Source organism: Myxine glutinosa, chromosome 3 (genome assembly GCF_964187855.1).
Source record: "Myxine glutinosa chromosome 3, kmMyxGlut1.1, whole genome shotgun sequence".
In the NCBI taxonomy this organism is placed as follows: Eukaryota; Metazoa; Chordata; class Myxini; order Myxiniformes; family Myxinidae; genus Myxine; species Myxine glutinosa.
This window is the reverse complement of record NC_136263.1, coordinates 60,875,849-60,898,554: the sequence shown is the minus strand read 5'-3', so window position 1 is coordinate 60,898,554 and position 22,706 is coordinate 60,875,849. Positions and strand designations below refer to the sequence as shown.

Here is a 22,706-nt window from a genome sequence, read left to right as displayed (position 1 = left end):
AATTATTCGATTAATGACAAAAAAATTTTTTACTTGCAGATTCGGATGAAATGGTGGTGCTTTATGTGTTCTATTAGGCAAATGATTAATTATTAAATTTTTGACGATTATTATTTATTTATTTTCATTATTAATCATTTATTTTCTTTCTCATCTGGCCAATATCTCAGGCACCTTTTGAGCTAGGTAGCTGATATTTGGACATGAGAGTGACCAGGTGATTTGCCTGTAAAGGGTATTTTTGATTTATTGATTAATCAATTAATCGATTAATTATTTATTGATTAATAAATTAATTATTTAATTTTTTATTAATGACATTTGATTAAATTTCTAAAAGTTACATCTTCGGATGAGGCACTAATGGTTTAGTTATGCTATTAGCCAATTGATTAAGAAAATATTTTATGACGATCTTTTGTTGATTTTAATTATGTAATTGGTGTTGGTGTTGGGCTAGGGGCTAGGGTGCCAGCTTAGGATCCTAGGATCCTGGGTTCGAATCCCGGTCGATCGCTGATGGGGTTGACCCTGATGGGGTTGACAACCCTGATGGGCTGATGGGGTTGACAACACCAGGGGGGTTGACTCAGCCCGTCATCCTTCCGAGGTCGGCTAATTGAGTACCAGTTCACTGGTAATTCCCTGTTTGTCGTTAAAGGCGGCAAAAAGGTTTGGCGTCAGGAAGGGCATCCGGCCGTAAAACATTGCTTCAAAAAGGGGACCAATAAACAACAACAACCACGGTTCCCGAAAAAGGCCAACCCCCGCTTTGCGGGGAAAAATGGCCTCTAAAGGTGGTTATTTATATAATTAATCAATCAAATATTGTGCACCTCTCCCTCCCAATACAGTCTCTATGAGCTGCACGGCGGTATTGCCGGGCGCCTGAGGCCGGTGCCCCGGCAATGCCGCGCTGGAGGATATTTAATTATTTGGCATGGGGGCGGTGTACTTTGAATGTATCTGTACTTGTTTCTTTGTTTGTTTGTCTGTGAGCAGGATATCTCAAAAGGTTAGGGATGGATTCGTACAAAATCTGGTGGAGAGGTTGGGTTTCTGACGAGGACAATTTGGTTAGATTTTGGTAAAGATCTGAATCCGGATATGAGAAGTAAATTTTTATGCCTCCGCCATTGAAAGTGGCCGGAGGCATTATGTTTTTGGGTTGTCCATCCATCTGTCCGTACGTCCGACCATCCATATGTGCTAAATCTCGTTTTTCTCAGCAACCACATGCCCAATTGAGAATAAACTTTCAGGGTAGGAGTGACACCCATGCAGAATGTTTTTATGGTAATTGTGATGTCATAGGTCACGTAATATGGCAACCATCTGGGATTAAACGCAAAGAATAAAAAAATTATTTCTCGGAAACCACTGAATGGAAAAATTTGAAACTCGGCACATTGTCAAGTACCTCCTAATGGGGAACAAAGCATGATAATGATATCATAGGTGAAGTGGTATACCAGGCAAAAATGTTTCAATCGAATTCTTATCCTAAAAGTCTGAAATTGCATGCACATGATCTATGACCCATTTGTATTGAAATAGTACATTTATGACATCATAGGTCACATGGTTTGGCAGCCATATTGGATTTAACCTATAACCTTAAAAAAAACATCTTCTCCCAAATCACCAAATTGTTTGACTCGAAACTTTACATGTATCATTGACTTGGCATTGCGATTAAAAGATGATCACGTAAACATCATTGGTCACAAGGTGTGGCAGCCATATTGGATTGAAGGAAAATATTAAATAATTATATCTCTGAAACCACTTACCCTATCGATGCGAAATTTTACAAATATCCTCACACCATTGTTGCATATAGTTTGAAAATGATGACATCGTAGGGTGTTTTGGCAGCCATCTTGGATAGAAAAAAGAACCTTATCCGATCAACATGAAACTTCACAAACGTGATCCCCTACCCATACATACGCAGAGTGTACATTTTTTTAAGGTCATATGTCATGTGGTATGGCAGCCATATTAGCTTGAAAGCCGATATTTAACAAAATCCTTCTTTTTTTTTCTTTCTGGGATACAACATCGAGGCTCGTGTAAGAGCTAACATTAATCACAAAAAGACAAACTGACATAAAACATAAGATCTGGGGTGAATTAACGGGGGTAGAAAAGATCAAGGTTTTGGATGGGGGAAGACGAGATGGTGGTGAACAGCTGTTTTAAAGACCTGGAGGGAGGAGTGGGATTGAATAGAGCGAGGGAGTTTGTTCCAGAGGCGGGAGAAAAGGGGAATGCAAGAGTGAAGGTGAATAGAGAGTCTTGATTTTGGCAGTTTAACCATAAGAGGGTTGCAGGCAGCTCTTGTGCGACCTGTAGGAATATTTGGGGGACAGAGCACAGACAGAGCTGGGGGAGCTAGGTCGGAGAGGAGTCGGTAGAAGACAGAAAGACCACAACCTGCCTGCGGTGAGTGAGTGAAAGGCCCTCGGAGTTAGCTTCATCGCGGGCGATTCCAATGCTTTGGCTTTGGTTTCAACAGCGTGAAGCCGAGCTGGGTGTGAGGAAGGAGCACCAGTCCAGAGGGGAGAACAGTATTTCATTTAGCTGCGGAGGAAAGCCTTGTATGTGGTGAGCAGTTCGGGTGTGCCAAGGAAGGACTTCGCACGACAGATGATGCCCAGTCGACGAGGCCAGATTGGAAATGTGGTTTTCCCAGGAAAGATCATTGCAGATTTTGAGACCCAAAAGCTTGAGTGACAGAACTTCTTGGAGAGGGTTGTTCAGAAAGTAGATGGGAGGGTTTCCAGACGATCGTTTCGGAGAGACATAGTGAAAGTGTGAGATTTGTCAGGAATGAAAGACATGTTCCAGTTGTTTGACCAGTCTGTGATTTTGTCCAGGGCTGCAGACTGCCAATCTGAGGGATGAGGTATGGAGCGGCAGAGAGTTGAGTCATCAGGGAAGAGATAGAGAGGATTTTCCAGAGAGTCGGTGAGATCATTGATGAAGATTATTGAACAGGAAGGGGAGATGAGAGAAATCCATTCAGGGCCACACGTTGCCTACGACCAGAGAGGAAGTCCGCAAGCCAGGCGTGGGGATTTCCATGGATACCGTAGGAGGAGAGTTTGGTGAGCAGAGCAGGGTGCCAGACCGTATCAAAGGCACGTGATATGTCAAGGGAGACAGCTCTAATTTCCTGTTTGGCGTTAAGGACGGAGGTCCATTGTTGAGACAGCAGAAGCAGCATATTCCAGAGTAGAGTGACCTGGTCTGAATCCAAATTGATGATCCGAGATCAAGCCATTGGGGAAGAGGAAGGATTTGATGTCAGAAGCGATGATTGATTCCATGACCTTGTGGATTAAGGGGAGCAAGGTGATTGGTCCGTAGTTGCAAGGATCTGTTTTTGCACCTTTTTGTGCAAAGCGGGGATGTAGGAAACCGCTTCACCGATCTCCTTCTCTGAAACCGCTTCACCGATCGATGAACCGATCGATCAATGAATGACAAGACCTGTCATGACTGGTGAAAATGTGAAACTTGAAAACAGCTGAAGGGATTTAAATCGAACGTTTTTTTTTACGACAGCGAACGACGGAATCTTCCCATTGTGGGACTATGAGGAGGCATATTGGCGACAGTCGCATTGCTCTAGTTTAAAAAATTTTTTTAAACAAGTGTTTCTTCACCATTGAGAGTTCGGGCCACAAACGATATACAGTACGATATCTCAAAACGTTGTGGACGAGTTAGGGGTAAACATGGTAGATGGGTTGGTTAGGTGACAAGAACAAGTCGATTTGACTTTGGTTGAGGTCCCAATGCAGATACGAAACGTAAATTGTTCAGCCTGGCAGAGGTATGCGCACTGCCACGTGGTGCGTGTTATAGTTTGTCATGTAGTGATGTTGGCTGATTTCTAAGCAGATGGAAGATGACCAAGGGTCAAAATGGCAGAGAGAGGAAGTGCAAGAGCAGCAGAGTAGGTTTTTTTTCAGACGCGTGAGCTGATGCCATCCAGTCCAACAGCAGAGTCAGTGCAGAGCGTTGTCAGAAACTTTATCCACCTTCTCAGGTGCAAAGGCAAAAAAATAAAACGTGATTTCATCCGTTTTGCTTCGACTTTGACATGACGGAAAAGTACCTTGCTTTTCCCCTCCATTTCCATGATTCTCTACCCCGTTCTCTTTTACTGTATCCTCGCACTTTTAAGTGTGGTCGAGATGTAAATTGCTACTTTTGCTCCTGCAGCTAACGGTTTTGATTCATCCTTGATGGCCTCTCCTCCTCACCCCCTACTTTTTAATCAACAGCTCAGTGTTGTTGAGAGTTTGACTCATTTCACAGTCTCTGCACGTTGTTTGCACAAATATTTTGCACATTTCAGCACACTGGGCATTTATATTTCACTAGTGCACCATAAATGTACTGAACGAATTGGTTAGACAACTGCATTTGTTCTTTGTCACTCTCTTGATGTAATTTATTTCCACAAAAAATAATTGCTGCTCATTCACACCTTGCCTCCCTGTTCTGTTGGTACACAATTATGCTAAATGTTTATTATTTATTTTTAAACAGGCTTGGCAGATGATGTGTACATGGAGGTTGTGGTTGGGGAAGATGACACAGCCACATCAGTTGATTCCTCGGCTTGTGACCCCACTTGGACCTCATGGGAATTCAGTGAGCCATTGTTTCTTCAGAAGCAATCTGTTGTCATTCTGAGGATTTTTCTATAATCCTGATTTGTATGTTTTTTTTACGTGAAACATTAACGTGTGAGACTCCTGAGAAGTAAAGTGGCTATATCATACGTCAAGTGCCCAATTGAGTTTAGTGCATTAAGGTGATATTTCAAGGCCAGTGTGCTTTTGGGGTTGATCGCAGTTTATAAGTGATGGGAGGTTGACCAAACTTAGTGTAAGTACATATTATGATGCAAAGCCAAACTGATTAGAGTTTGGCGTCGGATGTCATGTCAGGTAAAAATGTGATACTTGAGAACAGCTGAAGGGATTTAAATCAAATTTGATACAAGTATGTATAATAATGTAATAATGTGGGCGGAGGCATATCGGTCGACCGTCGAAGAGAGCTGTTCTGGGTTTTTTTTAATTTTTTTTTAGGCTGATTCTGATATTTGTTCAATGGGAATTGAATGAGATTCTAATTGGGAATCTGAACTGTCAACCCCATTTATTCAGAACTTGTGTCAAGTAGGATTAGCACAGTTTACTTCTCAGCAGCTCGATTAATGTCCTTCGTTAATACAAGGGCAAAGCTCATCCAAGGCACAGCAGTGTGCGTGTGCGTGTGCGTGCACACGCGCGATGGAGATGACAGTGCACTGCACGTGTGTGTGTGTTACTTTATATTTATGTACTCGCTCTTTGATGCAATTGATGGTTTATGTAATATCTGCAGATGTACCACTATCTGATGGGGATGGAGATGACAGTGGTGTCGAACAAGAGAATCAAGAAGGGAATGGTTCGGAGGAGGAAGAGGACAGAGTATCGAGAAGAGATCATTCTCATTGTATAAAGAAGGAAAGAGCGAGAACTGGTACTTTATCATCCCCTTTGTCACTTGTCATTATCAAACTTCTCTCAGTATTTTCTTTAAGTGAATTTCCATGCTTATCTGCACCTTCATTGCACTCCAATGACACATTACCATGACTTTGGCTGGAACTTTATTTGCGAGAAGGATGAAGTGGGAGATTGTGTCAAGTGAGATAAGTTCTAAAGTATACTTCATAGTGTCACTAATCTCGAAAAATGGTGCCACACAAATATTTCATTTTCAAACCTTGCCTTTTTATACACTTTGCCGCATTTCTTCGGCATTGATCTTTCAACATTCATTGGAGTAGGACCTTTTATATAAATTAATTGTGTAGTACGTGCATAGGCTTAATTAATCCATTAATTGAGCGTGTACACAGGCTGTGCAGGTTCTGTTCTTGATAGCGTTGGCCAAAATGTTCTTGCCACCAAGGTGCTGTTTAATGCAGATCGGTGTTTTTGATAGACGATCATCAAACTGTGCAGTGAATAGTTTGTATAATTCAATAGGTTTGATATCTTCTTTCACAATAAATTTTATAATGACTCATTATTTCACCCTCGTTATCTCGGTTACTGTCTTGATTTTTTTTTAAGGACATGCATTAAAGCAAGAAACGTATGATTCTGTGTATTAGTTACCAGCACAATAAAGACAAATTAGCTCCAAATGTATTTATCTGCATAAATTAGTCTGGCTTTTATAAACAAAACTCGAGATCAAACTTGAACCACCAATAAGAGTAAATTATATCGAAACAAACTCTCCTCAACAAAACCATATGTAGGGATGGATAGCTTGGGGAAAACAAAATTGATATGCATACAAAATGAATTGTTTAAAAACTACTGTAGAATGAAGTAATAAGCATTTAAAAGCCATACCTTTTATATACAGAAGATATGGTGGCTATTTTGTGATGAGAATGTTAGAGAAACTTGTGAAGAGAAAAACTTCATTCAACCTCGTGTTAATTGACCTGCACTCATACCGACTGTATCTGTTCATGTGACTTGTTCACATTAATATTTTTCACTTTCCCTGCCTGTTCATTCCATCTGTTTTCTTTCTTCCCATTATCCTCTCCAGGGATGTTTAACCATGCAGTCTTTTTTTTTGTAAATTCTCCTTTGAATGTGCAGTGATTATAATGGGTCCAGATGGATGTCCGATGGAAGTCCATCCTTGCACCATTTGTGGAAAGAAGTTCAAGACTGCGGCCTTTCTTCGGAAACATTCGCAGAACCACCCTCACAATACCCATGGTAACAATGCCCCTCTCACAAGATGCAATGCTTAACATTCCCTCGGGGTAGTGGTTGGGGTGAAATGATTATAGCATGTACTTGTTTTACTCATTCATTCTCTGAGCAACAACAACAACAGGCATTTTAAAGGCCATTTTCCCTGCAAGAGCGTGGTCCCCATGACAATCTTCTCCATTTTGCCCTATTTTGTGCATCTCCCCTTGTTAACCCCCTTGCCCGCATTTCTTCTTCGACCATCTTTAGCCAAGTCTTTTTCGGTCTTCCCCGTCCTCTACTTCCTTCCACATTCATTTCCATCACTCTTCTCAACCAGTCATTTTCATCCTTCCTCAACACATGACCAAACCATCTCAAACTGTTTCTCTTCACAGCATCCATCACAGGCTCTATTCCCATCATCTTTCGCAATTCATCATTTAGCTTCCTCTCTCTCAACGATATTCCGCACATCCACCGAACCATTCGCATTTCCACCCTTTCCAGCCTCCGTTGCTGCTCTACGTTCATTACCCATGTCTCGCTCCCATAAATCATAACACTTCTCACACATGCAGCATACACCTTTCCCTTCAGCTTCAACGACATTCCCCTCCTCGTCAGCACGCCACTCAGTTCCCGAAACTTCTTCCATGCACATCTCACTCGAGCAACCGTTGCCGAGTCTGATCCACCTTCTCCATTCAGCATGTCTCCTAGGTAACAAAATGTTTTCACACCTTCCAGCTTCACGCCGTCTCCAAGATCCAACTCAACATTTCCTCCATCTGCAGCTCCCTCTGTGCACACCTTACACTTTAATGTAGCTGCCACACTGGTTAATGACCCTCTCAAACCACTACATTTTTGATGAACCCACTCAGCGCACATTGTACATTGAATTGAGTTCACTCCGACACCCTTCCTGCACATAGCACATGGCCACTTCCCAGTTCTTTCCACCTCACCACATGCTTTACCACTTGCCATCACCATTGTTTTTCCGATATTCACCTTCAGACCTTTCGTCTCCATACATTCCTTCCACTTGTTCATCTTCTCCTTCAGTCCATCCATACTTTCTGCAATCAACACCAAATCATCTGCATACAACAACTCCCACGGTAAACCCTCCTTTACGTTCCGAGCCAGCACCTCCATCACAGCTACAAATAGTAGTGGCCTTAGTACCGACCCCTGATGCACTCCCACCTTCACCTCAAACTCACCACTGTTCCCGTCCTTCGTCCTTACAGCTGTGCGCGCTCTTTTGTACATTGCCATCACTACTCTGATCAACCATTCCTCCACTCCTAACTTCCTCAATGCCCATGTCACTACTTCACGTGGAACCCTATCGAATGCTTTCTCCAGATCAACAAACCCAAGAAACAACTTCTTCCTCTTCTCCATGTACTTCTCCTGCAACTGCCTCACAATAAAAAGCACGTCTGTCGTTCCTCTTCCTGGCATAAATCCAAACTGCATTTTGTCAATCTTCACTTTCTTCCTTATCCTCCTCTCCAACACCCTTTCCAATACCTTCATTCCATGCTCCAATAACTTTATCGCTCAATACGAGCCACAGTCCAGAGGGTCACCTTTCCCCTTGTATAGAGGGACGAGGGTACTCGGTTCCCAATCCACTGGAATGCGGCCTTCTTTCACCACCAGATTGCAGATCTCTGTCATTCTCTTCACACCCCAATTTCCCGCTGCCTTCAACATATCTCCCACAACTCCCGTCGGCCCTCCCGCTTTTCCACTCTTCATTGCTTTAATCGCTTCCTCAACTTCCCTCTCGGTTATCTTCTCTGCCGGTCCTAAAACTGGGTTACTCTCTGTTGCCATCCCATTCATTCTCTGCATTCAACAGTATTTCCATATATCTCTTCCATCTTCCTTTAATTCCATCTGGGTCCACAACGATTTGTCCCACTTCATCCTTCAAGCAACTCACCCCCATCACATCACACCTCTCTTTCGCTATCTGCTTTGCAATCCTGAATACCGCTCTCTGACACTCTTCCAAATCCAAGCGTTCTCTGAACATTTTCCGACATACCTCCTGCGCCTTTGCTACCTCTTTCTTTGCAGCCTTCTTGGCTGCCTTATAACTTTCATGCTCTTCCTTTTCTGCCCCCGTACCCTTCGCCTTCTGCCAATCGTTGAACTTCTCCCCTCTTCTCGTCGATCTTCTTTCAAACTTCATCATCCCACCACCATGTTTCCGAGTGCCTCGGTGGTCCTTTTGTCCATCCACATACCTCACCAACGGCTCCCAACAGACTATCTTTCATTGACATCCAACCACTTTCAAGCTCAACCACATCATCCTCTACCATACTCAGCCTCTCTTTTAATGCCTCCCTCACTGTCACCTCTTTCAACCTCCACACCTTCATTCTCGGTTGGTACTTCACCCGCCGAGCTCTCCTCGCACCTTTCACCCTTATGTCGCAGACAACCAAGTGGTGCTGTAAACAGCCTCCTCCCCGGGATCACCTTTGTGTCCTGGAGGTGCCCCCTATCTCGCCTACGCACCATCAGGTAGTCAACGGTTGTCGTCGACCCACCTGACGTGTATGTAACAAGCTTATTATCCTCTTTCTGGAGCTCAGTATTACAAATCAACAAATCGGCTCCATCAGCAAACTCCAAAATCCTTTCACCTTCTCCATTTCTCACACCATATCCGTAACCCCATGAACTCCCTCAAAACCGTCCATACTCCTTCCCACATGTCCATTTAGGTCTCCTCCTACCACAACAACTTCCTCATTTTTCACGTTCTCCATCAGCTTCTCTATCGCACACCAGAACTTGTCCTTCTCTTCATCGCTCCGACCAACCTGCGGAGCATATCCCGAGATGACGTTCACCAAGAGCTTTCCAATCATCATTTTCACCATCATCAACCTTTCACTCACTCTCGTCACACTCACCACACTGTCTACAAACCCCTCAGAAAACAGGACACCAACACCATTCACGCCTTCTGGGCACCCTTGCCACACAAACTTGTATTTCTGTCCCTGCCTACCCATCACCATTCTCACACCACTTCCCTTCCATCTTGTCTCCTGCATACAACATATGTCCACTCTTCTTCTGACCAATACTTCCACCACTTCTCCTGATCTTCCTGTCATTGTCCCTCCATTCCATGTCCCAAACCTCAGAAACCGATCTCCACGTCGGGCATCAGACTTTTCGTCGTCATAAATGGAGTGATTTCCACCCTTGCTTCGATCGGGTTCCCCACCTTGAGTTTTGACGAGAGGGAGTGGGGTCCCCCACGGGGTACTTCGGACTGTACCCTGCCCATATCTAGTTGTAATTGTCATGGTTCTCTTTTTGAGGCAATGTTTTTTATGGCCGGATGCCCTTCCTGACGCCAACCCTTTTAGTCGCCTCTTACGACACGCAGGGATACTGTGTACCTATTCTAAACCGGGGTACACACCAGGTATTCATTCACTGAGCCATTTGCAAAAATGTTCAGCACATGAATACAGCAAGCTACGGTTCTCTGTATATAACAAAACGTAAAGGGAAACCAAACGCAATTTTTTTTTCTGAAAACCATTGAAAACAATTCATCACTGTCTAATTTGAAGGGCATTTTTAAAAATTATTTTGCCAATCAGAAAGTGTCGGAAATAGCCATTGAGTGTCGATTTTCGAGTTATCCTGTGACGTCACCTAATGATCTCACCTTGATCCAAATGGCGACTTGCATAAAGAGACTGTGTATTCTGAGTTCGGATTCCGATACTTCCTCTGTCATGAGCAACCCTGAAGATTCTCATTACGTTGAAATGCATCAGTGAGATTTTGAAGAAACGATTGAAGACAAAATTAGTGATGGAAACGCTTTCTGGGGAATTGTGGAGCCATATCGTTTTGAGCCTTACGCAATGCAAGCGATTCAGACAAAGATGGTGTTCGTGAAGATTGTGGTATGTTAGTAGTGCAAATGAAAATGCTAGTCACATTTTCACGACCAGATTGGTTGGGTTGTCTTTCCGTTCAATTGCAGGTTTATCGGGGGTTTTTTTGTGTGTGTGTGTGTGTGTGTGTGTGTGTGTGTGTGTATATATATTATAAACACACACACACACACACACACACACACACACACACACACAAACACACACACACATATATATATACATATACATATATACACACACATACATATATACATACACACACAGTCACGTGAAAAAGTAAGTACACCCCGTGGAAAGTTTGACTTTTTCAACATATTTCGACATACAGCTATTTGATCTTAATTTCAACAATATTGATAGATAAAGGTGATATAATATAACAAATATCATGAAACATTTACGTTTTGTAGTCGATTGTATAATTTAAATAAACATAAATGCAAATTTTGCATGTGGAAAAAGTAAGTACACCCTTGGCTCTAATAGGTGGTATTGCCCCCTTTGGCAGAAACTACCTCAAGTAGGCGTTTCTTATAACTGTCTACCAGTCTCTGACATGAACTGGGAGAAATTTTTGCCCACTCCTCCATGCAGAATTCTTTCAGCTGTGCGATGTTTGAGGGGTTTCTTGCATGCACAGCTCGTTTCAAATCCCCCACAACATCTCGATGGGATTTAGATCCGGCTTTGACTTGGCCATCCCAGAACCCCCCATTTCTTTCTTTTCAGCCATTCCTTGGTGGATTTACTGGTATGTTTAGGGTCATTGTCATCTTGCAAGGTCCACCTTCGTTTGAGCTTCAACTTGCCGACAGATGGCCTCACATTATCCTCAAGCACCCTCTGGTACAATGAAGAATTCATAGTGGATTATATGATGGTGAGCTGCCCAGGCCCTGATGCAGCAAAGCTGCCCCAAACCATAATATTTCCACCACCATGCTTTACAGTTGGTATCAGGTTCTTGTGGTCAAATGCTGTCTTTGGTTTTTGCCAAACATGTCTTCTGGTACTGTGGCCAAATAGCTCTACCTTTGACTCATCTGTCCAGAGCACATTTTTCCAGAAGTGCTGGTCTTTGCCTAGGTGTTCATTGGCAAACTTTAGTCTTGCCCTGATGTTCTTTCTGGAGAGCAAAGGTTTCCTCCTGGCACACCTCCCATGTAGATCAAATTTGTGCAGCCTCTTTCTAATGGTTGACTCGTGCACTTTGACATCAACAGTGGCAAGAGCTACCTGTAGGTCCCGTGATGACATTCTGGGGTTCTTAGAGACTTCTTCCAGCATCTTGCGCTCTGCTCTCGGGCTGACCTTGCTGGGGCGGCCTGGCCTGAAGAAGGTGGCAGTTGTTTGGAATCTTCTCCACTTGTAGATGAACTTCCGGACAGTCGAATGATTGATTTCAAATTGCTTGGAGATCTTTTTAAATCTCTTCCCAGACTCGTAAGCATCTATAACCTTCTTTCTGAAGGCCTCAGAGAGCTCTTTTGATCTAGGCATGGTGACGCTGCACAATTCAACAACAAAGAGCAAGCCAAACGAAATGTCTGAGGTTTAAATAAAACAGGTTCCTCCAAGATCCCCTCTAACGATGTTCTAATCATTTGCACCTCAGCTGGTGCACTTGATTCGAATTTTAGGTATTTGAAGTAGTGATAAATGTAGGGGTGTACTTACTTTTTCCACATGCGAAATTTGCATTTATGTTTATTTAAATTATACAATGGACTACAAAATGTAAATGTTTCATGATATTTGTTGTATTATATCACCTTTATCTGTCAATATTGTTGAAATGAAGATCAAATAGCTGTATGTTGAAATATGTTGAAAAAGTCAAAACTTTACATGGGGTGTACTTACTTTTTCACGTGACTGTATATATATATATATATATATATATATATATATATATATATATATATATATATATATATATATATATATATATATATATATATATATATATGCCTGGTGTTGGCTTAGCGGTTAGGGTGCCGGCTTGGGATCCGAGGATCCTGGGTTCGAATCCCGATCGATCGCTGAATTAACGCCAGGGGGGTTGACTCAGCCTGTCATCCTTCCGAGGTCGGCAAATTGAGTACCAGCTTGCTGGGATGAATGATCATGGTGTGTACCCCGATTTAGAAAAGGTACACAGTATCCCTGCGCATCGTAAGAGGCGACCAAGAGTTGGCGTCAGGAAGGGCATCCGGCCATAAAAACATTGCCTCAAACAGGGAACCATGACTGTCATGGGGCCCGCAAGGCTAACCCCTGCTCTAGCGGGGAAAATGGCCTTAAAACGAACATTCATATATATATATATATATATATATATATATATATATATATATATATATATATATATATATATATATATATATATATATATATATATATATATATCGATATATATATATATATATATATATATATATATATATATATATATATATATATATATATATATCGATATATATATATATATATCGATATATATATATATATATCGATATATATATATATATATATATATATATATATATATATATATCGATATATATATATCGATATCGATATCGATCAATATCAATAATCAATATCAATATTGAAAATAGGACAAAATAGAGAAGATTGTCAGGGGGCCCGCAAGGCTAACCCCCGCTCTAGCAGGAAAAATGGCCTTAAAATGCCTGTTATTTGTTATCAAAAAAAAAATCAATCGATCAATCAAAAATATCAATATCAATCAAATATATATATATATTTATATATTTATTTATATAGCTCTGACGTCACCCTGATGTCATGCCGACCAACGGGCCGAGCGCTATTGGATTACCCCGTCTTCACAACCAATGAAGAACTTCGGGGCGTGGCCTGCTGGCTTTGCTTGGTGTGAACGTCATTAAAGCGTGGCTTCCTCGCCGATCGGCAATGTCCGGCACTGACAGTGGTGGTGGTGATTTAATGGACGTTTTGCATGGCCGGCCTTGTAAATGTAAAAACGTAGGGAAACCCACAGGGGGCAATCACCAACTGGGGGAAAACTAACCTTAACCCCTGTCTACTTAACACCGCTCCAAATTGTTATTGATCCAAATGGCCCCCCATGTGAAGACACTTAAACAACCTTAAGCTCCAGTTTCCCTACTTAATACCTCGAGATGTCTCCTATGCATCCACGGTCCATGCTACACCTATACGATCCTACCTGTACTATGGTAACTCATCCTCCACCCCCACAAACGTAACAGTATGTTAAGTTTCACTGTACGGTATGGTAAGTGAGTTTATAAGTTTTACGGTATGGTTAAGCACTTTTGATCAATTGTAAGCACATTCCTTCAATCAATCAGAAACGGGACCTGTTGTTGTTGTTGTTTTTAGTTTCACAATATGGTGTGGTTAAGGACTTTTAATAAACTTAAGTGCATTCCTTCAATATATCGGAAACGGTAGGCTATTTCATTTTTCTTTTTTACCTGGGCAACACTGAGGTTGTTTTGCTTTGGACAAAGGCAAAGGCAAAGGCCACCACACTGTTGAGGCAAAGAGGACAACACTCTTTGCACAGGAATTTTCTCCTCTCCATGGATGCCACCCAGTCTTTGGTGTGACTCAGACCAGTCCAAATTTGATGGGTGTTTTTTCGGAGATGCCATATCCTTACAGGATGTCCTTTGGCTCTCTATGAGCCTGGCAGGGTATCGCAGTCACACTCCCCACAATTAAAGCCAGTGAGTGAAGTGTCGGTTCAGTTGTTGTAGTTGAAATTGTATTTTAACCTGTCTGTTTCACATACTGAACTGCATAATTTTTAGTTTAAATGTATGCTTGTTGCTATATGTACAGCTCCCATTTTAAACTTTACTTTGACTTCAGCTTATTACAAGTATTTACAACACGACAAATGATTGAAAGCAGCATTATGATGTTCTATTCCTAAATATTTTACTTTACATAAATTGTTTCATCTTTGCTTCCAATTAATGAGTGACTTAAATTTAAATATGTATGCTGTATGAATGAATGAATGAATATGAATGATCGTTTTAAGGCCATTTTCCCTGCTGAAGCGGGGGTTAGCCTTGCGGGTCCCATGACAATCATGGTTCCCTGTTTGAGGCAATGTTTTTTTTTTATGGCCGGATGCCCTTCCTGACGCCAACCCTTGGTCGCCTCTTATGATGCGCAGGGATACGGTGTACCTATTCTAAACCGGGGTACACACCGGGATCATTCATCCCAGCAAGCTGGTACTCAATTTGCCGACCTCGGAAGGATGACAGGCTGAGTCAACCCCCCTGGTGTTAATTTAGCGATCGACCGGGATTCGAACCCAGGATCCGAGGATCCCAAGCCGGCATCCTAACCGCTAAGCCAACCACCAGGCAACACCAACACCATGCTGTATATATGGGGTAATTGAAATTCCCCGACCTGGGCAAACACCGTGATGAACACATCGCTGTTACACCCACTTTGTGACTGTTTTATCACTTTCCCTAATGAGCCATAATAAGGGCAGAACTGGTTGGTTAAAGGGCTATTTTTATATACATATGCATACTGTATAGGGTTATATTATATAGGGTTATTCAAAAAGAAGTAGATATACACTTTCAAAATTAATTTTACAAAAACTACTGATATTTTCATGCTTAATGTACGGATAGAATGGAAACCTGTCTTTTGTTTTAATCTTTTGGTTTTTTTTTTCCTTGTAATCTGTCTTTTTGTTTAATCTTTGTTTTTTGTTTTTGTTTTTTTTGTTTTTTCAGGGGGGGTTATGTTCAAAAGGCGGCAAGCAAACAGGAGAAAGCTTTGTGCATCCTGGAATTTGCCAAGACAAATTCAGTGACAAGTGTGCAACAATATTTTCAGACATGTCATGAAAAGAACATGCTGACCAGGAAGTCCATCTACGACTGATACAAACAGTTCGAAGGCACAGGTTGTCGCTGCAAGAGAAAGAGCACCGGGGCCCTTAGACTTCAGAGGGGACTGTGCAGTGAATTCGGGAAACATTCCAACACAGTCCAAAAAACGTCAATCAACAGAGCTAATTGTGAGCTGCAGATTCAACAGACGACAGTTTGGCGTGTACTATGGAAGCGCCTAATCATGAAACCTTGCAAGTTGGAGTTGCGGCAAGCCCTGAAGGCCAGTGACAGTCATTCCTTACGATTTAATATGACTCCCATATGTGCCGCGTCACACATAGTCATATCGAGAGCTTGTAAGGTGTGAATATAACTTTTAAATGTCTCCCTTTACTTTCTTCAATTTATATAAAGTACATTGTCTTATGTTCAGTAGTACTTGCAAAAGAATTTTTTGAAAGTGTGTACTTCGTTTTAAATAACCTTATATGTACAGTCACGTGAAAAAGTAAGTACACCCCATGTAAAGTTTTGACTTTTTCAACATATTTCAACATACAGCTATTTGATCTTCATTTCAACAATATTGATAGATAAAGGTGATATAATATAACAAATATCATGAAACATTTACATTTTGTAATCCATTGTATAATTTAAATAAACATAAATGCAAATTTCGCATGTGGAAAAAGTAAGTACACCCCTACATTTATCACTACTTCAAATACCTAAAATTAGAATCAGGTGCACCAGCTCAGGTGCAAATGATTGGAACATCGTTGGAGAGGATCTTGTAGGAACCTGTCTTATTTAAACCTCAGACATTTAGTTTGGTTTGCTCTTCTTTTTTTTTTCCTTTTTTTTTTGTATACTGAATCGAAGCTCGTGAAAGAGCTAACATTTATTTCACAAACAAATCAACTTTGTTGTTGAAGTGTGCGGCGTCACCATGCCTAGATCAAAAGAGCTCTCTGAGGCCTTCAGAAAGAAGGTTACAGATGCCTACGAGTCTGGGAAGGGATTTAAAAAGATCTCCAATCAATTTGAAATCAATCATTCGACTGTCCGGAAGATCATCTACAAGTGGAGAAGATTCCAAACAATTGCCAACTTGTTCAGGCCAGGCCGCCCCAGCAAGTTCAGCCCGAGAGCAGACCGCAAGATGCTGAAAGAAGTCTCTAAGAACCCCAGAATGTCATCACGGGACCTACAGGGAGCTCTTGCCACTGTTGATGTCAAAGTGCACGAGTCTACCATTAGAAAGAGGCTGCACAAATTTGATCTACATGGGAGGTGTGCCAGGAGGAAACCTTTGCTGTCCAGAAAGAACATTAGGGCAAGACTAAATTTTGCCAATGAACACCGAGGCAAAGACCAGCACTTCTGGAACAATGTGCTCTGGACAGATGAGTCAAAGGTCGGGCTATTTGGCCACAGTACCAGAAGACATGTTTCGCAAAAACCAAAGACAGCATTTGACCACAAGAACCTGAAACCAACTGTAAAGCATGGTGGTGGAAATATTATGGTTTGGGGCAGCTTTGCTGCATCAGGGCCTGGGCAGCTCACCATCATAGACTCCACTATGAATTCTTCATTGTACCAGAGGGTGCTTGAGGATAATGTGAGGCCATCTGTCGGAAAGTTGAAGCTCAACCGAAGGTGGACCTTGCAACATGACAATGACCCTAAACATACCAGTAAATCCACCAAGGAATGGCTGAAAAGAAAGAAATGGAGGGTTCTGGAATGGCCAAGTCAAAGCCCGGATCTAAATCCCATTGAGATGTTGTGGGGGGATTTGAAATGAGCTGTGCATGCAAGAAACCCCTCAAACATCGCACAGCTGAAAGAATTCTGTATGGAGGAGTGGGAAAAATTTCTCCCAGTCGGTCAGAGACTGGTAGACAGTTATAAGAAACGCCTACTTGAGGTTGTTTCTGCCAAAGGGGGCAATACCACCTATTGGAGCCAAGGGTGTACTTACTTTTTCCACATGCGAAATTTGTATTTATGTTTATTTAAATTATACAATGGACTACAAAATGAAAATGTTTCATGATATTTGTTATATTATATCACCTTTATCTATCAATATTGTTGAAATGAAGATTAAATAGCTGTATGTTGAAATATGTTGAAAAAGTCAAAACTTTACATTGGGTGTACTTACTTTTTCACGTGACTGTATATATAGGGTTATCGATATACAGTATATATTTTAAACAATTTGTGAAACGATTTCATTTCAAGTGTCTCTGCACAATCTACAACCTCCACTACTTGTTTACATGATTTGCTCGGGCAACCTGAAAAGTGCACCAGTCAAACCTCACTAATTTGTTTTGACGGCATAGCCCGTAGGGCAAAGCTGTCTCGAACAATGTTTGTCTATCTGTATGTAATGGAAAACCAAATAGTGCATTGGAGTCATCAGAAGGAACCAGAATAAGTGAAGAGCAAAGATGGAGTCATCAGGAGGAACCAGAAGAAATAGAGAGCAAAGATGGAGTCATCAGGAGGAACCTGGATAGGATTCGGGTTTGAGCTGCTACTCCTCAACCCTCAAATCGATCCAGGCACAGCCAAGTGAACTTTCCAGAAAATTTTCTGCAAGAATTCACTTCTCTCAAGACAGATAGATAAAGAAAGAAAGAAATAAAGAAGAAACAAGAATTAGAATGGATGGAGAGAAATATGAAAAAGTAGAAAAATGTGAAAGGAACAAAGATGTTGTGAAGAACCCGGATAGATAGATTTCAGCAGTTCTTTCTCATGTATGTATGTATTTATGGATGGATGTCCCTCACAAACATACACCAATCAGAGCTGAGGATCTGGTCACATGACAGGGTGATGTGATTACGTCTGATGTCGGTATGGCGGCTGACTCTCCACACACCGCCAATCTGATTTATATGCCGTTCATGCTGAACATATCGTCGAACCTGTCATATATCACAATCGCCATGCTCTTAGTTTTTCATTCAGTGTGAAACCACAAACAAACTGATTGTTAAAATGACCATCAAATATCGAAAGCATCGGCGTTGCATCTCTTCCAACAAAACGGTACGTATCCAACCCTGTGGGGTATAATCTAGATTACAGAAGATCTTCCCCTCAGTTCTGTAAGTAAAACTTACCTCACGGATGTCTGGATTCCTCCAAATTTCTTTGTTTAATGTTATAAGCAGCATTAGCGACTGTTTAAAAAGCTAATCATGTGTGTTTGTGGTTTATAATATTTTACAAGCCCGGCTACACCGCTGTTAGACTTTCGGTCTTGTTTTTATTTAATATAACTTGGTCTAATGACAGTCAACTGTTTGTTTAAGCCTTCAAGGTTTGCAAAAACAAATATTAAGAAGAACGACCGTTATAAAAAAGTATACACCAAGAAACAATTTTCCTTTTTTCCCTCACTATGAAATTTAATTGTGTGGTACTTCTCTTTTTTTGTACCTTAATTCTTCAGCTTATTTATTCCTTTTGTTGGTGCAGTGTTCCCCGAATAAGAAATGGTGCAGAATGACCTTTGCCCATACATAAAGCGTTTCTCAAGAAACATCTACTCTCATCCAAATAAGGTTGTTTTGCTCTTTGGAGTTCAGCTTGGGATATATAAACCTGAATGGTGTTGTCAATGAAGTGCCATGCTACGAGTCAAGATATGTTTCCTCATTACTGTGGGTGAAATTTGTTTGGTGAAGCTTTACACCTATTATATTATTAATAAAATTGTGTTCCACCTGCAGTGGCTGAACTCAAGGAGAGCTTTGAAATGAACTACAGACAATCATGCTCCACCACCGACATATTTTGGTATTGCTGACTTGGATCACGAGGCCATATAAAATGTTCTGATGGACAGAATCTGGTTTATACGCAACCAAATTTATGTGGCCTAATGTTAAATGACAAGACCATGTTGCAGAATACTACAAGAGATATTTTCTACCATTTTAAAATACAAGCTTTTAACATTATTTTACTCATTTCCACAGTTTGAATTGTACTCATTTCCAAAGTTTGAATTGTACAATTTGGAATATTCAGAAGTGCACCAATAAGAAATAGAACCACCCATTGAGTGAAATACTTTGATACCTAATCACATGCTGCAAAATCCATGACTAATCCGTTCTTTCGTATGCAGCACAAGGCTGTGGGGTAGCACCATTGGCTGAGGGCGTGGCTGTACCACTAATGTAATTTCCTCTGTAGGTTAGGGCAAGAATTTATAATTTGTTCAAGGTGCCAGCGATATGTCGCCTTATCTTCATAAAGGACACCATGGGATTTTTAATGTCCCCCAACTTATGCCTGCAGACAGGATGGCCATTTTAACGTCCATTCGAGGGTTGGCATACATGTTGATGACTCATTCTGCCTGTGAAATAACAAGTTTATAGCTGGGCCGTGATTCGAGCCCAGGATAAGCAGCTTCAAGGCTGGTGTGCGTACCTCATGACTTATCCCTACCCTTGCACTCCATCAATGCTGTCCCTGTTCTGGGTTATACATTTCCACCTGCAATACCCTCTCTTTCTGTCTCCCATACCCTCCCCTAGCCCTACTCTCTTCGAAACGTCTATTCCAGTGCACACAATGCTCTTATGTAACATCCCGTCGCTCTCACTTTCACTCTCATGCTCTCCACCACCACCACCAATCTTCGAGTGTCAAGCTTGGCTCCCGGCACCCAACACCCAGCCCACACAGTTGTCCACTGTGTCCCTACCAAACGGCTGAAGCTGGCCTTTTGTCCCAACACCTGAGTACGGTGCACAGCCAGAGTCTTCCTCATTTGTGCCAGCACTGTGGTGAGAGAGATGTGTGAGTGTTATTTTGGATTATTGTGGTCATTGTTATGTTCAGGGCATGTAGATCCTCATTGTATGTGGGCGTTATGGTTCATTTAATTGCGGTGGTGGGGAAGTGGGTAAACTAAGTAGGCTGTGACTACTTTCACGTATCAACCTTTGTGTCGTAAACCTATGTTGTTTCTTTTCCTCTCCGTAGGCAAAGGTTTTCGACATCCTTCCGAGTTACGTAAACATGTGCGATCACACAGTGGGGAACGCCCTTATGCATGTGATCTGTGCACATATCGCTCTGCACAGGCGTACAACCTCCAGATGCACATTCGTGCTAGGCACAGGCACCAGCCCAACTTTCGCTGCACGGTGAGATTTGCAATGGAGAAAGGGGGACCATTACAAAATGGAATCATCAGGTCATACAGGAGCATGACGTCCTCATTTTCAATGATTGCCCCTGGTTCATGTTTCCATGAGTTTTGTGGAACTGGGATGTTGAAATTTTTTGCAGATATGCCAATGAATCACTTTGCATATTTTGTTGTGCCGTTGTGTGTAAAGTTGTTCTGATAGTTTTTTGCATCCCGAGAGCAGGTGACTAGCACTTTCTGTTTTTGTCTTGCTGAATCTACACTTGTCTGTCTGGCTCAGTTTCGCCATCTTTTTAAATCCATTGGTGTCGTGTCCTTGATCTTGGGCGTTTATTATGATTAATTTACCGTCCCAGTTGAGCTGACGTCTTCTTAGCCATTCCAGTGAGCCTTCTTTGTCTATCCCCACTCTGTGCAATTATTTTTTGTATTTTATTGCTCTTTTGTCATTCTCCCAGTTGTTGGTGTATATTACTTGATATTTCTTTTTATATATTTATTTTGTCTTTTTTGCAATTGTTGGGGCCGTATTTGTTGCTGTTTCATTTTCCTGTGTGGCATCTACCATTCACACCTGTTTTTGGAAATTCTTTGCAAAGTGAGTTTGGGATACCTTTTCAGGTTTGTTGTGTTCATATTTGTTTGCAAATTGCATCCGATAGTCTGTTGAGCCTTTCACATACTCAGGTAGTCCTACATTGATCACTCTGTGCACCTGGTTGAGTTCCATCAGGCCGCTCCCTCTCGTCTCGGCAGGTACATTCTTGGGATGCCCTGGTTTTGTAAAACATTTTGTGGATGGTAAGAAGTTTTCTTGTTTTGATGTCAAACCTGTTGATTTCTGATTGGGGTGAGTTTATTATTCTGCAGCTATATTGGAACACTGGTACTGTGAACTGGTTTATGGCTTTGATTTTGTTTCTTGGGGAGAGGTATGTTTTCAGGATCAGCTTCGTTCCACATAGGTATTCTTTGGCGATTGTTTTGCACATTTGTTTGTGACGTATTTTGTGGACCTCTTCTACTCTGAGGTATTTGTATGATGCTTTGTTTTCTAGCTGCTGTATTGTTGTTTCAAGGTAAATTTTTATGTTGTCTGTTTTTGTTGGTTTGCCTTGTACAAATGTGCACTTGGCACACTTGTCTATTCCAAATTCCATTTGAATGTCCTCGGAGAACCATTTATTTTACTAGTTTTAGTTGTTCTGTCAATTTCTCATCATTTGGCAAGAAGAGCTTTAAATCATCCATGTATAGTAGATGTGCCACCTTTCCTGTCCCTTTGGATGTTTTTCTATTGGTTGTTAGGGTGTATCCATGTCCTTGTTAATCGATGAGGTTACTTAGTGGGTCCAGAGCCAGACAAAACAAAGGAGGGGAAAGATTGTCTCCCTGGAAGATTCCATGTCGTATCTTCACATCTGGTATTTCAATATTTCCTTCTGAGTGCTTTAATATTGTTGCGGATTCGGAGTACGGCGCTCCCCCTACCAAGGGGGGGGGGGGGGTTAATCCCCTTGTCTTTTACACTGGCCGTCTCCGATCCTGGAAACTATGACGTCACTTCCGGTCAGTAGTAGCCAGGGTCATTAGTCAATGAAGTCCCAAATACCTGCGTACGAAGACCGGCCGTAAGCGAGGAGATAATTTCCACCCGAGCCGCAGCGTTAATAGATGCGCCGAGCGAAGCGAGCTGCGACTCGGGCCGTTAACAAAAGACTAACCCGATCCTGAGCGTTGGCCAAATCGTGCCACGTATATTCAATTGGGGATAGGACGAAAGCGATCGGATGAGAAGAAACCAAGGGGGTAAAGAAAGAACAAATATGGTTTATTTATACAGTATTAGAAGAGGAAACGAAAG

At 41.7% G+C, this 22,706-nt stretch overlaps 1 protein-coding gene across 1 annotated transcript in view; it reads left to right on the top strand.

Annotated features, from left to right (window-relative positions):
* LOC144891313 (zinc finger Y-chromosomal protein 1-like) overlaps positions 1-22,706 on the top strand; it is a 64,226-nt gene that overhangs the window by 4,245 nt on the left and 37,275 nt on the right. The window contains exons 2-6 of the mRNA XM_078774078.1: positions 4,567-4,671; positions 5,413-5,553; positions 6,699-6,821; positions 20,223-20,474; positions 20,674-20,837. Coding sequence (XP_078630204.1) covers positions 4,587-4,671; positions 5,413-5,553; positions 6,699-6,821; positions 20,223-20,474; positions 20,674-20,837 — 765 coding nt within the window. The 5' untranslated portion in view covers positions 4,567-4,586. The remainder of the gene's footprint in view (positions 1-4,566; positions 4,672-5,412; positions 5,554-6,698; positions 6,822-20,222; positions 20,475-20,673; positions 20,838-22,706) is intronic.